The sequence below is a fragment of the Zootoca vivipara genome, chromosome 6 (genome assembly GCF_965207765.1).
Source record: "Zootoca vivipara chromosome 6, rZooViv2.hap1.1, whole genome shotgun sequence".
Taxonomy (NCBI): Eukaryota; Metazoa; Chordata; class Lepidosauria; order Squamata; family Lacertidae; genus Zootoca; species Zootoca vivipara.
In genome coordinates, this window is record NC_142589.1 from 52,151,044 (window position 1) to 52,166,364 (window position 15,321).

Sequence of the window (15,321 nt, forward strand, 5' to 3'; positions counted from 1 at the left end):
ATTGGTTTCGATATATAGAGAAAAAAAGAGTGCAAAGGAAGAGGGGATGGACTGGGCAACAGGTGTAGTTATGAAGGGGTGGCAGAAGCTGTGGAAAGAATATTGGGGGTGGATTTGGGAAAGGGTGGGAGTAGGATGAATAATTAAAGAATATTTTTAATGGATGGATATGTGCGGTTCGATCTGGGTATGACAAATGGAATTCATTGAAATGTCTAGGAGATTTGGCTACAGCAGTAGGGGGGATGAGTCTAAATAACTAGCGAGAAGGAAGGAGGATAGAATATTCAAGAATTGAAATATAATATATTCCTGGTAAAAAATAATAAATTAAGGGAAGAAATATAAGATATAAGAATCGAAAAATAGAGTTGAATTAAGTTTGGGAAATGGAAGTTTGGGAAATAAAATATAATTGTTATGTGTAAAGTAGAAAAGTTAAATGTACGTATCAAAAAGGTGTAAAATAATAATGTGAAAACTGCATAATTGATAATAGGGAACTCAGAGTGGGGGGAGTCGGGGAAGTCCAAATTGTTATGATAATGGTTTGAATTAAGAGATTTTTTGTTTATTTTATTTTATTTATTTATTTATTTTTGGTCTTTTTTGTCTTTTGTCTTTTTGTCTTTTCTCTTTGTATGTGAACGTGTGTAATTTGGTCACGATGTTTTTCTTTTATGTTGTTAATGGAAAATGAATAAAAATTATTTTTTTAAAAAAAAGTTAAACCACACTGAGAATTGTAGCTCTGTGAAGGGAATATGTGTCTCCTAGCAACTCTCAGCACCCTTCACAAACTACCTCTCCCATAATTCTTTGAGGTGAGCCATGATTGCTTTAGGCGGTATCACAATGCTTTAAATGCATGGTATGAATGGTGGGAGCCCCAGCCCTCAAAGCGCCCAGTCTCTTCATTCCACACATGCACAGCAGTCAATCAAGCCACTCCCTCTATCTCCCACCCATTTCTTTATGCTTTCTGCCGTGCTCTCATTAGGTGCAATTGTAAACTTTGCTCCATATCTGAAAGTTCACCCCTTTCTGAATCCACATTAAAAACCCTTTCGTATTAAGTTATTCCCCAACCATCTCTCCCTCCCTCCCTCTCTCTCTGTTTTCCATCTCCTGTTTAGTTCCAAGGGACAAGCTGTATGTGTTGGGTTTGGGGGAGATAAATTACAAGCAATTATACCTCACGTGAACTTCAGCCACATTTTGGCATGTGGCAAAGACATGAGCGAGATGGAGAATGCCATCTTGCGAGACCCCGTTGTGGTTGATTCTATGCAGAAGGGGGGAGAGGAAAATGTTGCAGATTATTTTTCAGTGTGGTCTACAACAGTGTGTGCAATTTTTTTCCCATTCCACTCCTAAGACTGGTCAGATACCCGCTCAACAGCCTGGACCTCCCACCCAAGGCAAAAGTTGCTTTGTACATTGTCCCATTGTAAAGCAGATCAAGAGGGATAGCAGAAAGAAAGGGGGACAACGTAGCAGAATGTAAATGGTGTTTCTATACCCTTTCTGAGATTATATCCACCATCCTAACTCCTGTTCGGGCAATGGTCCCATGACTCCCAGGTGCCAGTCATTAACCTAATGACATTCAGGTACATGAATGGGGAGGGAATGACAGGAAGACGGAGGGTCTTCAATATACTTAGACACCCACACTGCCTATTTTCACCCTGCAAACAGTCAGTAAGTGTTCCAGGCCCTTGAACACACCAATTCCTCCTTAGGCTGTTTTGGGGGTTCCCTTGTGTTAGCCCCCCCCCTAAATATTTCACGTGCTCTGAGTACCTTGTTATTCCTCCAAGCCTGCAGACACCTCCCCCTAAATGACGTAGCATTTTGGCTGCATATGGAATGGCACTCACAGCCTGAACATTGGAATGATGTTCCACCAGGGATAGGATACCAGAAAATTGGGGGGGGGGTGGCTGAAACATAGGAGGCGGCTACATGTTACAGTGCAACCCTTCACCTCACAGGCTGGATGTTCCTTAGAGATTCAAACCTATGGAAAACAAGCGCAAAGCTTTCCAAGTACTGTGCTCTCCCTTGAAGGTGCTTAGCAAGATTTATTGTTAGCTCAAAGTTTGTTCCAGATGATGGGAAGCACATTACGGGATGGTTTGAGAATGTCAGTAGCTGTCAGTGTGTATGTGCAAGTTGTTGTTGTTGTTTAGTCGTTTAGTCGTGTCCGACTCTTCGTGACCCCATGGACCATAGCATGCCAGGCACTCCTGTCTTGCACTGCCTCCCGCAGTTTGGTCAAACTCATGTTCGTAGCTTCGAGAACACTGTCCAACCATCTTGTCCTCTGACGTCCCCTTCTCCTAGTGCCCTCAATCTTTCCCAACATCAGGGTCTTTTCCAAGGATTCTTCTCTTCTCATGAGGTGGCCAAAGTATTGGAGCCTCAGCTTCACGATCTGTCCTTCCAGGGAGCACTCAGGGCTAATGTGCAAGTTAAAGAGCCAGAATTGGGCTTAGGGCACCTCCCACCCCACACCCCCAATCCCATAGCTATCCCTCTTGCACCCACTTACTTAATCAGGCAGGGAATGTGGGTCCTCGGCAAATGTTCTAAGAGGCAACGTAGTCCTTCATTGCCAAGATGGTTTCCAGAAAGGCTGAAAAGGAAATAAGCAGACAGAGCTCTCCTGGATTTGTATACAGAAACCACCACAACAGTCCATTATACATTTCTATGGCAAGTCAAAGTTAGTGTCCCAGCAATGCCTGAATAACAGAATCACAGAATTGCAGAGTTGGAAAGGACCCCAAGGGCCATCTAGTCCAACCTCCTGCAATGCAGGAATTGCAGCTAAAAAAATTCCTGACAGATGGCCACCCAACCTCAGTTCAAAAGCCTCCAGCAAAGGTGTGGCATGATCCTGGCTCATCATGGTTGATGCATTCATAGCCACAATGGAGATCACACTTACTCCAATTCTGCAAGACGGTCACACTTCTTGAAGATGGGACACAGCTCTGTGATCTCGCACTTGCCGATGCCACAATCAGTTAGTCTGTTGGAGGGCAGACAAGTAAGAAAGCTAGATGTTAGTCTTTTAAAAATTAAGAATAATAATAATATGATGAAAGAAATGATGGAAATGTAAAAGGAAAATGATAATGGCTGGTGAAGTTTATCCCATCCTTCAAGAGCATGAGCATTTCTAAATTTATTTAGGTGGACTGAGAACAACATGCTCAAAGCCAACAATCCAGGAGGATTTTCAAATGGCCAGGAGGAAAAACCCAGCATGTCTGAAGGAAGCAAAATTGCCATGAAATAAGGATTATCGGTTTGCACATACCTGCAGCATATTTCTTGGCTTTCTTTACTTTTCACAAAATGCAGGAAAGCACTTTCACTTGATCTATAAACACACAAGGAAATACCTTGACTAGGAACTGAGGCAGCCTTCATCCAGATGTTATTGCACTACAACCCACATCCTCCCAGGTGACTGGCTATTCTGGCTGAGGCTGATTGGATTAAAGTTAAGGTTATTCCAGATCCCTGCCTCCCCCATCTCTGATTTCCACCCACTTCACTTTCTTTGGAGGGACTAAAAAAGTAAGATGCACATCCAATTGCCCATCCCAGCACAGGAGAACATCTGCCGTTCAGTGTATTCTAGTCAACTCCACTGAATTTCTGCAGCTGATGGGTGCAATGGGGTTGAAATGAAAAGGAAAGCAGTAGAAATAAAGGGATGGAATTAAGAACATAGTAACTTAAGAAGAGTCCTGCTGGATCAGGCCAATGGCCTGTCTAGTCTAGCATCTTGTTCTCACAGTGGCCAAGGAGATGTGTATGGGAAGCCTGGACCTGAGTACGACAGCAGTGCTCTCCTCCCTGGTGATCCCAAGCAACTGGTATTCAGAAGCAGGCTGCTGCCAACACTGGAAGCAGAAGATAGCCATTGTGCCTGGTAGCCATTGATCTAAGGGTTACCTATTATGGAGCTTCTTCACCTAGAATTGCAGCAGAAGTGAAGGCTCCGTTATTTTGACTCTTGGGGATTAAGTTGGAAGGGGAGAGGAGGTCAAAGGTTCTCCATGTCCTGAAATTCCTGGGGCCTTGACCCTCTTACCTGACTTCCACTCTGCAGACTCTCTTACATTGGTTTACTGAGTTGGCCAGCAAGCAAACACAATGTGATGAAAACTTGCTCTCTGTTATGCTGTAGGAGAGAGGTAGGAAGAAGCAGAAATGTCCAAATGTTGAGTTGGAAATCAGTCCGTGGATACAAGTTGGCAATAGATCAACTGTGCATATGGAGCCATTGAAAATATGGCAGTTAATCAGCAAGGTCAGCAATTCATTATTTCTATTACTATTTGTTACATTTATTTATCACTTACTACAAAGAGGTCTTAAAGTGACTTATAATTCTGAAAGCATGCCTGATACCAAGTTAAAATTAAAAACATATTTACTTCTTGGGGGGAGGTGATGATGGGTTTTTTTGTTAGTGTGTCAAGAAGACACACCAAGGTGGCATCTCAACATCTCCAAGAAGCTTTCTTAAATGTTGGCTGAGTTGCAGTCATTCTCTCTCAAAGAACTGAACACTCACTAAACGAGACAGTGTATCAAAAAAGGGGGTCAACATGTTAGGGTTGACCACGGAAAATTCCAGGTAAAAATGGTTAGAGTGAATCAGCCCATACTTAAGTGTTTCCCAGTATCGGGAATATAATGTTGCAAACCTGGGCAATCTTGACCAATGTGGTGTCCTCTAAGTGGGCTACAATTGGACCACAATTCCCATCAATTCCAACCAAGTAGGGATGAGTAAATCTGTCAACTTCAGTTTCCCTCAGTTTCTCATTTTCCCAATTCTCCCCCACCCCTCATCCCAAGGCACAGATCCTCATGATATTTACATAACATCCTTCCCCCAAACCAACACCTTTTAAACGATAGAAGGGCAGGCCCTATCATTTGACAGAGTGCAGTGGCCTCCTCAGGCAGCAAGCTGCATTTGCGTGTCATGAAAGAGCAGTGAATTCTGAATCTTCTCAGGTATTTTTATTATTACTGATTTTATTTTTATTGCCAGGGAATAGGAAAGATGTTTGTGGGTTTATTTGCCTCTGGCAGCCTTGGACTGTGAGAGGGAAAAACAGCAATAATCATCTTTGGGTCATCCCTGGGGATCTGTCTGTTAGAATACTGGAGTGGAAAGCCCAGTATTCTTGTGATGTGACTGCCCTCCGTGACAGAAAGCAGCACACATTTTTATTAGTTGCAAAACTAATTTATTAAGAGACAGATGCAAGCTGCCATCTGTCCTCGGTCAAAAGTTAAAGAAAAGTGAGGAACAAAGAACATCACATGACAGGAGTCGGGTTACATCCAGGCTCCTGCGTGGGGGAAAATACAGTCACATAAAGTAAACAATACAGTCACATGTTAGCATCTGTGCCATGTAGAGGATTTATGCTAACACTGTCATGTGAAGCTTCCTTGGACTGAGTGAGACTGCTGGGCCACCTAGCCCAACAATGTCCACTCTGACTGGTAGCGGTTCTCCAACGTGTCAGGCAGAGGCTCCCATCTGCCAAAAAAAGGCAGAGGCTCCCAGACTCACCTTAAGAGCTCCACACTGTTGAGGTAGGGCAGGAATTTCAGAAGTCGTTCAACACTCTGATCATTCAGTGAGTTGCCGGACAAGCTGCATAGCCAGGGTGGAAAATTCAAAACATTATTATTACCAGAACATTTACAGTATATCCACTTTTCCTCCACATTGTGGAGTACATGGTTTCCCCCTTCTCCATTTGATCCTCACAACAACCATGTGATGTAGGCCAGGCTGAGAGACTGCAACTGAGCAAATGTCACTCAGCTACATGGCTGAGAATAGACGTGAGCCCTTGTCTCCCAGGTCCAAGGCCAACACTCTAACCACTACGCCACATGTTCAACAAACATGTTGGAAGAAGGAAGTCTACTATGAACATGTATGATGGGGGAGAGCCATGCCTAATAGCTTCATAAAAGGAGCTAGGTGGGCCTTCCTAGGGAGGGAATTCCAAACTTTGGGTGCAGCCCTTGTGAAGGCCCTGCCTCGTGTCCCTGCCAAATGAGCCTTAGAAATTGACAGAGCTGCAAGAAGGACCTCTCCAGAAAATCTGAGGACTTAGGCAGGTTCATCCTATATTCACTTGCATTATTTCTTCCTCCCGAAGAGCAGCTTATTCCCAAATTGCATTATGGGAAAATTATGCATTAAAACACTGAATACCAATGGGAATTTAGCTTTGTGTTCTTATTGTGTTAATCTGGCTACATAAACTGAGCAGGACTACGGGCTTTAAATGAATAGGATTGGTTCATTCACACAATGTCTTCTTGACCTAGATCACTTACTTGATCTTGGTGAGTCCGGAACATGTACTTAGACGTTTAAACAATCGGTCAACATCCTTTAGGTCCATCATACATTCCTTGAGACTGAAACACAGAGCCTGTTTAGCACTTCAAATATTTAAATCAAAGTTTACCACAGCTTTATTTCTATTTGATAGGTCTATTGGAGAAAGAGATGAGTTAAACTGAGGGATCGTGCATGTCCTTTATTCAGGAACCTGTAACATCAGCAAAATGCAATTAAATTATTTTGTGGGGGGAAATGTTGAAACAAATTGTATTATTGTTATTAGTAGTAGTAAACAAATGTTGAAGCAATATAAAATACTTATAAGTAAAAAAATAAATAAATGCTGAAACAGTATCATCTTCACTAAGATCCAGGCTAACGTCTGAAGTCCAAGCATTAGACCATCATTTTTTATTTTTTGTTAAAAACACAAAAAGGTATGTTTCTGTAAGTCTGTGCAGGATTCCAACAGTGGAAGACAGGAATATTGTTTGTTTGCTTTATTTAGATGCTAATGCATTTGATATTACAGTAATTGCAGTGTTGTTGTTTTAAATGCTACTGTGATTATTGTGAGGTGCTTTGAGATCAGCATTTGTTCTTGGAAAAAGCAGAACACAAATATTAATATTTTTGAAAGTATAAATGAACATTTGGGAGATCCGCTAGCTGACTATTCCTTTGTCAGGTTCCTGGCAAGTCGTCCAGTGGGAACCAATGAGCACCAGTGGTCATGAGATGGTCTTCTTGTAGCTGGACTCTCCCTGTGTTTCCAAATGAGATATCCAGTAGAGACTGGGGGAGGCAACACCTTCCCTGCTAATGTGCACCATGTTAACAGTTTTGCAATAGAGAAGGAAGAAAGGGAGACAACTGGCTAAATGCTGATTACCATCAAGCAGACACTACATTGCTGCTTCACTCCTAACACAGGGATAGGGAGAGAGACAGACAGACACACACACACACACACACAGAGAGAGAGAGAGAGAGAGAGAGAGAGAGAGAGAGAGAGAGAGAGAGAGAGAGAGAGAGAGAGAGAGAGAGAGAAGCACCTTACCAAAAGCAGCGGTCATGGATTGAGTTAGGTACCGAATCCAGCAGCTCCCTTTGATGCTCACTAGTCACACTGAGCATTTGGGGACTGAAAAGAAAAACTACCAAATTAGTCAACTTGAAGAGACATTTGGATTATGCTTCCAATATTCTCCTCATTTGGATTTCTACCCTGGGGAAGACTGGAAATCTGAGTGCCCTGGTATTATGAATCCTTCATTCATTCTTCTCGATCGCTCCATTTTCAATCACTGGTTTTTGTAGAATACCATCTACCTGCAGAAAGTTCTTCCTAACATTGATTAGGAATTTCATTCCTTGTAGTTTGAATTCATTTGGTGGGGTCCTACTCTCTGGGGGAGCAGAAAACAAGCTTCCTCCATCTTCCGTGTGACAGCATTTGTCCCAACTGAAATTCATTTTGTTAGTTTTGCCCCAGTTCTCCACTCTGCTAAGGTCACCTTGAATCCTGATTCCACCTTCTATGGTGTTAGCTACCCTTCCCAGTTTGGTGTCATCTGCAAATGTGATGAGCAGCCCCTTTATTCCTTCCTTCATCCAAGTCATTTATAAAGATGTTGGACAACGCTAAACCCAAGACAGAATCCTGCGGCACCCCACTGGTCAATGGCCTTCCACCCCAAGGTGTACCAACAGGCAATACCTTTACCTCATTCTTTCCCCAAATGTTAAGAGAATTTTCTGGGTGCTTCCCAAACTGTAACGAGAAAGAGATTAGAATATCAATTTGGAATTCATGAATTTGAATCTGTTTTAACTACATGTGTTAGAATACCTTGGTAAATTGGATATACAGTTGCTGTTGTTTTAAATAAGCTACCTTTCCCCCAATATCTTTGCAAACAGTATTTCCCTGTATTGTAGTCTTCTCTTTTTTTAAATGGATTAAATTTTACTGTTTTGTATCACAAATATAGTCATTTTTCATTTTAGTCAACCATTAGGTATATTCAATAGTGCCTTTTCCTAAATGATATATAAATGTTTTAATGTTACTGGAGAGATTTTACAAGCTGTTGGGAAGATATGAAGGAAAAATGCGTACCGAGGGGAGGGGTAGTCCTATAATTGTTGTGGTTGTTATTGCTTACGGTTATTGCTTGTTCTGCTTAAATGCATGTGTATTATTTACTACAAATTTAATAAAAATATTCTTTTTTAAAAAAAAAGAAGAAGGGGGAATCAAATGAGCAATACTGTGACCGAATGCAGGAATGTTTTTACTTTTCAGACTTCTCTGGCAGGAGAAACAGCTGCTGGACCTACCATAGCTCCATGGAGGTCATATGTTCCAAGTCAGCAAAGCATTGCACCAAGCAAAAGGCCCCGTCCATAGACATGTTGTTATGATCCAGCCTAGAAAGTATGAAGGAGACCCAAGTCTGCAGCAGAAGAAAACTGCTATAATAGAAAGTGCTCATATCAGAGGTTGGTAGTACTGTGTGGGGAGACCTTGGAGCTCACTCTGCAACCCCCAAATGTTGTTACAAGGCCCCTGCTCCAGGCTAGCTGAGTTCTCCACAAAAGCACTCCTGTTAGTGGCTGCAGATTCACTTAGTGGTGGCATGTGCCCATTAAGGCCGGCAGGGATGACGGGAGTCGTAGTCCAAAAGCATCTGGGGACCCATTAAGGTTGAGAAAGGTTGTTCTAAGGGATGCATTTCCAAAATGAGCTACAGTTTCTCGTTTTCTTGGGATTGTTAAAATGGGCTGCTGTTGGTCTTGTTACATAAGCTGTAGCTTGGATAATGGTGGGGATTTATTTGATAAGCTCTTGCTTTCCCCAATAGGGCTGTTGCGAGTATAAATGCAACATGTAAGCCAACTTGAGCTTCATGGAGAGAAAAAGCTGGGATATAAATGCAAGAAACTAACTAACTTCACCCCAGCCACAACCCCAGTCAAAAAAAACCCCTATGCCTGCAATTCACAACAAGTGATGTCCAATTAATCATACTCAGCACTCTAGAGCTATTCAGAGTGTGGCAAACCTAGGATATCGCTCAATGGTAGAAGAGTTCCCATTACCATCCTTATAAAAACCTTGCATGTACCCCTGGAGTCCTGATTCTCACTGAGGTGGCAATAATTTGGGCCATCCCACTTCAGCCTGGACGTTTGGGTTGCACATGACTGAAAGGTCCTCCATACCAAATAAATAAATAAATTATACCCCACAGGGAGAAAAGTAGCAGTTCAGAGAGAAGGCTCACAGCCTTGCCTTCTCCCCATGAAACGCTTCGTTTCTATGTGCAGGGAATTCTATGGGCACACACTGCCTCCACCAACCATTATGTCAGCAACCTTAATACAGTAATATAATACACTCCATCAAATATAAAATGTCAAAGAAAACAGACAGGTCCAGCAGATGAAACAGAATCATGAGATAGTAACATTATGTACTCAGAACAAAAGCCTGCCAGGATTTTTAAAAAAGTCTTCACCATCTGGTGAAAAAATAGCAAGAATGAGGGCCAGCTGAGCCTCCTGAGGACTCCTCCACAAAAGCTCTTCCCATCTGTGGGACGCTATCCCCAGGAATACACCCTTGGCACCAGCTGGACTGTAATTTCAGCACCAGGTAATAATGGCTCTATTCTCCCAGAGATATGGGCAACTTTGATTGAATGGTTACAGTTACTCAATCTAGACTTTTACAAGTTGTTATTCTACTGAAGTTGTGTGTTGTTTAATAAGTTGTTATTATTTAGTATTTTTATTGTCTTATAAACATTGCAAATTTATTTTAGACTTCTGCTTTTAGTATAAAGCAAAATATGAATCTAATAAATCAGATCAAGGAGTTCCACAGTTTGGGGAAAGTCACCAGAAAGGCCCTTTTCCTCTTGCATCAATTTGTCTCCTGTCAGTCAATTAAATACAGAGAACCTGGACTTTCACTTACGTTAAAGAACATAATTCGTTCAGATGAGGAAGGAGCTCAGCCACCTTCAAGACACCTGGGTCACCCAGAGAATTTTTGGACAAGCTGCAATTGAAAGGAAGGCAAAATTACTTTTTCACTTTGTATTTATACATTATAATATGACTTTTCTGGCAGAATGAATTAAATTAGGTACAATTTATTTTCAATTCCCTTATTCCTCATGGAAGACGGAATTATTCACAGCAAGAGGAACACCAACGAACCCAAAAAGGAGGGATGCCTGTACACCCTTTTCAGACATTTATGACATTTACATGGAATTGTTTGTGTTGGCATGTGAATGTCAACATTCACCAAAGCCTGGTTATTCAGTGCAAGGCATAATTACGAAAATGAAAAAGGAACTTACTCTAACTCAGTTATACCAGTACACCTCCTCAAGGCCAAGCACAAGTTCTTCAGATCTCCATTCTGAAAATTATTGTCGGTCAAGCTGGAAGAGAAGGCAAATCATTCTCCAGGTGCTCTAAAACCAGGTGTGTTTTCACCAGGGACACAGGAAGCTCCTCTAAGATTGTTTTCTGCTGCTCCAGAGAAGCGGACATGGATGGAGCAATGGATTCAAACTACAAGAAAGAAGATTCCACCTAAACATTAGGAAGAACTTCCTGACAGTAAGAGCTGTTCGGCAGTGGAACTTGCTGCCAAGGAGTGTGGTGGAGTCTCCTTCTTTGGAGGTCTTTAAGCGGAGGCTTGACAGCCATCTGTCAGGAATGCTTTGATGGTGTTTCCTGCTTGGCAGGGGGTTGGACTGGATGGCCCTTGTGGTCTTTTCCAACTCTATGATTCTATGATTCTAGCCTCAGAGTCATAGAGTGTTTGGTCCGTCCAGCTTAGTACTGTTGGCACTGACCAGCAGCTGCTCTCCAGGATTTCAGGCGGGGGACATTCCCAGCCAACTTGGTTTCCCTTCATAGGTTGTTAGAGATCAGCTCCCATCACACCTTAACTACTGCTGGCCCTGCTTAGGGATGTGGGTGAAAATTGATTCCATTTGCATTTGAAGCCAAACCGAAATTCACACTTTTCAAATCTCTACAAAGACCAAAACACAGCCTTCTTTCCAAATCCACACTTATCCAAATTTTGCAATGCAGCTCTCCAACCCACCAGTGCTTACAAAAATGCAGGTATTGGGAGGGAAAGGTGCATAGCAACGAATAAGTTAGTGAAAAGCAACAAAAGAAATGCATTACATTAAGAGAAACTGCTTGGAAAAATGTGTGCATTAGTCAAAACCATACACAAAAATATGCTCATTGGGAGAATTTGACACTGAAATGCTGAAAAATTTTCAAAGTTGGCTCCAGGCATGTCTGCATGAGGACAGCATCCCACAGATGTTCTGATGAATTAAGTAAACAGCTTTAGAATTCTTTGGAGAGGTAAAGTGGCGCTGAAATGATTTAAATAAAAAAAATAAAGAAATGAAACATGTGGACTTCAATACTGATTTTTTAAAAATTGCACATTAATGCAGAAATGAAACAAACTTACAAGTGAACACATGCAACATGGACATGGACCCAGAAATAAACTGATCTGTCCATCCCTCCCGACAGACCAGCAGGCAGAGATGGGCAGTCTCAGGTGTTCCAATAAAAAAAATTCCTTCAGTAGCACCTTAAAGACCAACTAAGTTTTTATTTTGGTATGAGCTTTCGTGTGCATGCACACTTCTTCAGATACAGTGAAATGGAAGTTTCCAGGCACTTATGTAGAGAAGGGGTGGGGTGGGGTGGGGTGGGGATGGGGAGGGGGGATCACTCAGAAGGGTGGTGGAAATGGGTGATTGACTGACTGATAGCTGTTGATGACCGGAAACGACTGCAAATGGTTTTGCATGAAAAAGCAAGGGTTGAGATGGCTGAAGATTGCTTATCATGTATAATGAGATAAGAATCCGATATCTCTGTTCAAACCAGGTCCCTCCATGGTTTTGAGCTTGGTGATAAGTTGCAATTCAGCAACTTCTCTTTCCAGTCTATTTCTGAAATTCTTTTGTAGTAAGACAGCTAAGACAGGTGTTCCAATGTCTGAATGACCGAGGAGTTGGATCACAGCCAAGAGTTTTATAAGGCCAGGTAAAACCACCATGGCCCCTTGTACCACCTGGCGTCTGCTGAACTGAGAACTGCAAAGCCACCTTCTGGCCATCCTCGGTGGTGGTGCTGAAGTCCAGCAGCCAACAGCTCCTTTCTCAGGAAAAGGTACCATGCTGAGGCAGAGGGGAAAGGCTTCTGGATCCGTCTGCCAATGTCCCTGATATAAGACCCCCAGTGCCTGCCTTGCAATCATGTTAACATGCAGTGAGCCATTATACCCCTAAAAGAAATAAACTGTAAGCAGAAGCAACTGGGGTCACCGTACCATATTTTCCTCGCTGTTGCCCCCAAGAGATGTCCACCTGTGCTTGACAGCTCAGTGATAAATGAGGAACTCCTGCAGCAAGGACAAAATGGGAAAGCATTACTAAAGGGGGATCAGGAAGGGGAAGGAAGGAAATATACAGGTTTGTGACGGGACATAACTGTCTAACAGTGGCAATAGGAACATGCACAACTGACCAAGTCTGCTAAGCCAAACCTTGGTTTATTGCAAATGAGAAAGCAAGAGAAGAGATCATCGAGGCTTTGCCCTTCCTCCAGACGTTTTCCTGCTCTGCTGTGTGCAAAGCCTTGGCTTGGCTTACTGAACTACCTGAACTTGCAAGGTTTATGATGATGTACCTGGGCTGAGCACCGCCAGCAATGTCTTTGCCAATGAGGGTCAAGATTGCAGTTTGGTGATGAACACTAAAGATAGGAGAGAGAGATTTCCATAATGCCACACCTGGTTTGATTGCACTGTAATATATCAAACAACTAAAATGGATAAAATCAATCAGGATTGCTTTAAACTGAATGACAGCCCTAATTTCAGCCATGTGGAAATGCCACAAGATCGTTCAGAATGAGCAGAGGCTATGGCCAGTGGATATTGGTGGAAGGTGAGGGACCAAACACAAACTCCGTCCTCCCCCCCCCTAGCATTCCCTGGGTTTTCTTGGCTTCATTAAAGGCATTGCAGCCTCCTTAAGCAAACCAAGCATCCCTGGTCTTGGCAAGACTGTTAGGATCCCTAAAGATATCTCCACCCCAGCAGTCAACTAGCCAGTAGGAGAGCCAGTGTGGTGTAGTGGTTTATGCAAGGTTAAAGGTGACTATCTGTTTAAGGAGAAGCGCACTTTCCTTCCAGGCAAAAGTACATTCAGTGTGTGGGCCTGAGCTTTAAATGGACAGACTCAGGCTGGCAGAATTTAACATATCATGTAGTGGGAAGGAATGAAATGGAGAGAGCTGTTATACCCTGCCTCCTAAAAGTTGCTTCTACATGCCATGGAATATCACAATGACTTGGTGTGTGGGAGAGAGAGAGAGATTGTGTTGTCAATAAGAGATGAGCACCTTTTTCTTGATTGAATGTATGCTTACCTGGCTTTAAGCTTCACTATATTTGGACAAAGACTCATTGACTCCAGGAGACAGAAGATGCTCTTCAGAGACAGCTGGTTGTTGTTTAAACTGCAGGAAATAAAATCACCAAAAACCCCAAACACATTAGCTTCAGGAAAGTCCTGCAGCAATAAATACCGCATTACTGGAGGTCTTAATAACATAAAGGTAGAATATGCTATATGTTCTTAGATTAAGTCTCTTGATTTGCTACTTTAAAATAATTGCATGTAGCAGAGCTGCTGCTGCTGCTGCTGCTGCTTCCTTTTTAAAGGACCTCTGCTGGTGACCCTGGAAAGTTTCTCCCAATTGGAGTGGAAGACAGACAGACCAATGGTTTGGGCCAATACAATGCAGCTTCATCTGCTTCAGGGAGTCTCCATAGCTTAGAGCTAGGGCACATGCTTTGAATGCAGTTGTGGTGAGTCCTGTGAAGACATCTTAACAAGGCTGGTTAGAGGGGGAGCAGCCGTGGGATAAAAATGTGGAACTGGAGGAACTGGATTCCAGGGAGGGGCCTAGCAGACTGGGAGGGGCCAGAGGAGGCACTGAGTGGAATGTCAGAGGAGTCCTCTCTCTCTCTCATATAATTTTTATTAAATTTTCTGTTTTACAATTTAAAATACTCATTTTTACATCCTTAAGGTATCAAGGACTTCCCTTCTTCTCTTTCCATGATTCATTTTACATATAATAAATCCCTGCATATTTTACAAAAACTAAACCATTTAGTATTCCATTATTGGATCCATCAAATCTTATTTACACTGTTGAATTTATCTTAATGCTGCCAGAATTTCCAGCTGTACACAATTATATCCCATATGTTCAATAAACGTTTTCAATCTTCTCTAGACGTATGTTCTTCTTGTTCTCTTATTCTGTAAGTTTTAGTCTGTAAGCTGTGCACATTCTGTCAACTTACATTGCCATTCTTCTTTGGTTGGGACCTCACTCGTTTTCCATTTTGGGGCTAACAAAACACGGGCCACAGTACTAGCATACATAAGTAACCTTTTTTTGACACCTGGGAATTTCAGTCTGAATTATCTCCAACAGAAAGGACTCTGGGTTTTTTGGAAATGTAATTTTAAACATTTTTTTCCCAATTCATTATGGATCATTTCCCAATACTCTTTTACCCTTTTACAAGTCCACCACATATGAAAGAACGTTCAGATATGAGGGATACTCTCTCTCTCTCTCTGGGGCTGGTCATGTCACTTCCCTCACCAAGGACACAGAGATGACATTTTTAGTGCAAGCAGACGCAAAAGACCCAGCCTACCTGAAGCGTTAGGGGCAAACAATCTGACCTGCTTCAAGGCAGTTTGCTACATTCAATATGTCTCACAGGACACAGACTTTGTATGCCAAAGGCAGCCTTTCCC

General features: G+C 42.4%; 1 protein-coding gene across 5 annotated transcripts in view; it reads right to left on the reverse strand.

Annotated features, from left to right (window-relative positions):
- Positions 1-15,321, reverse strand: part of NLRC5 (NLR family CARD domain containing 5) — a 57,252-nt gene that overhangs the window by 22,623 nt on the left and 19,308 nt on the right. For all 5 annotated transcript variants that reach the window (XM_035118266.3, XM_060275886.2, XM_035118269.3 and 2 more), the window contains exons 15-29: positions 13,910-13,999; positions 13,166-13,231; positions 12,807-12,878; positions 10,786-10,869; positions 10,395-10,478; positions 8,753-8,842; positions 8,136-8,183; positions 7,470-7,553; positions 6,400-6,483; positions 5,618-5,701; positions 4,115-4,204; positions 3,332-3,394; positions 2,957-3,040; positions 2,558-2,641; positions 1,196-1,285 (exon numbers count right to left, since the gene is read on the reverse strand). In XM_035118266.3, the coding sequence (XP_034974157.3) occupies positions 1,196-1,285; positions 2,558-2,641; positions 2,957-3,040; positions 3,332-3,394; positions 4,115-4,204; positions 5,618-5,701; positions 6,400-6,483; positions 7,470-7,553; positions 8,136-8,183; positions 8,753-8,842; positions 10,395-10,478; positions 10,786-10,869; positions 12,807-12,878; positions 13,166-13,231; positions 13,910-13,999 (1,197 nt within the window). The remainder of the gene's footprint in view (positions 1-1,195; positions 1,286-2,557; positions 2,642-2,956; positions 3,041-3,331; positions 3,395-4,114; positions 4,205-5,617; positions 5,702-6,399; positions 6,484-7,469; positions 7,554-8,135; positions 8,184-8,752; positions 8,843-10,394; positions 10,479-10,785; positions 10,870-12,806; positions 12,879-13,165; positions 13,232-13,909; positions 14,000-15,321) is intronic.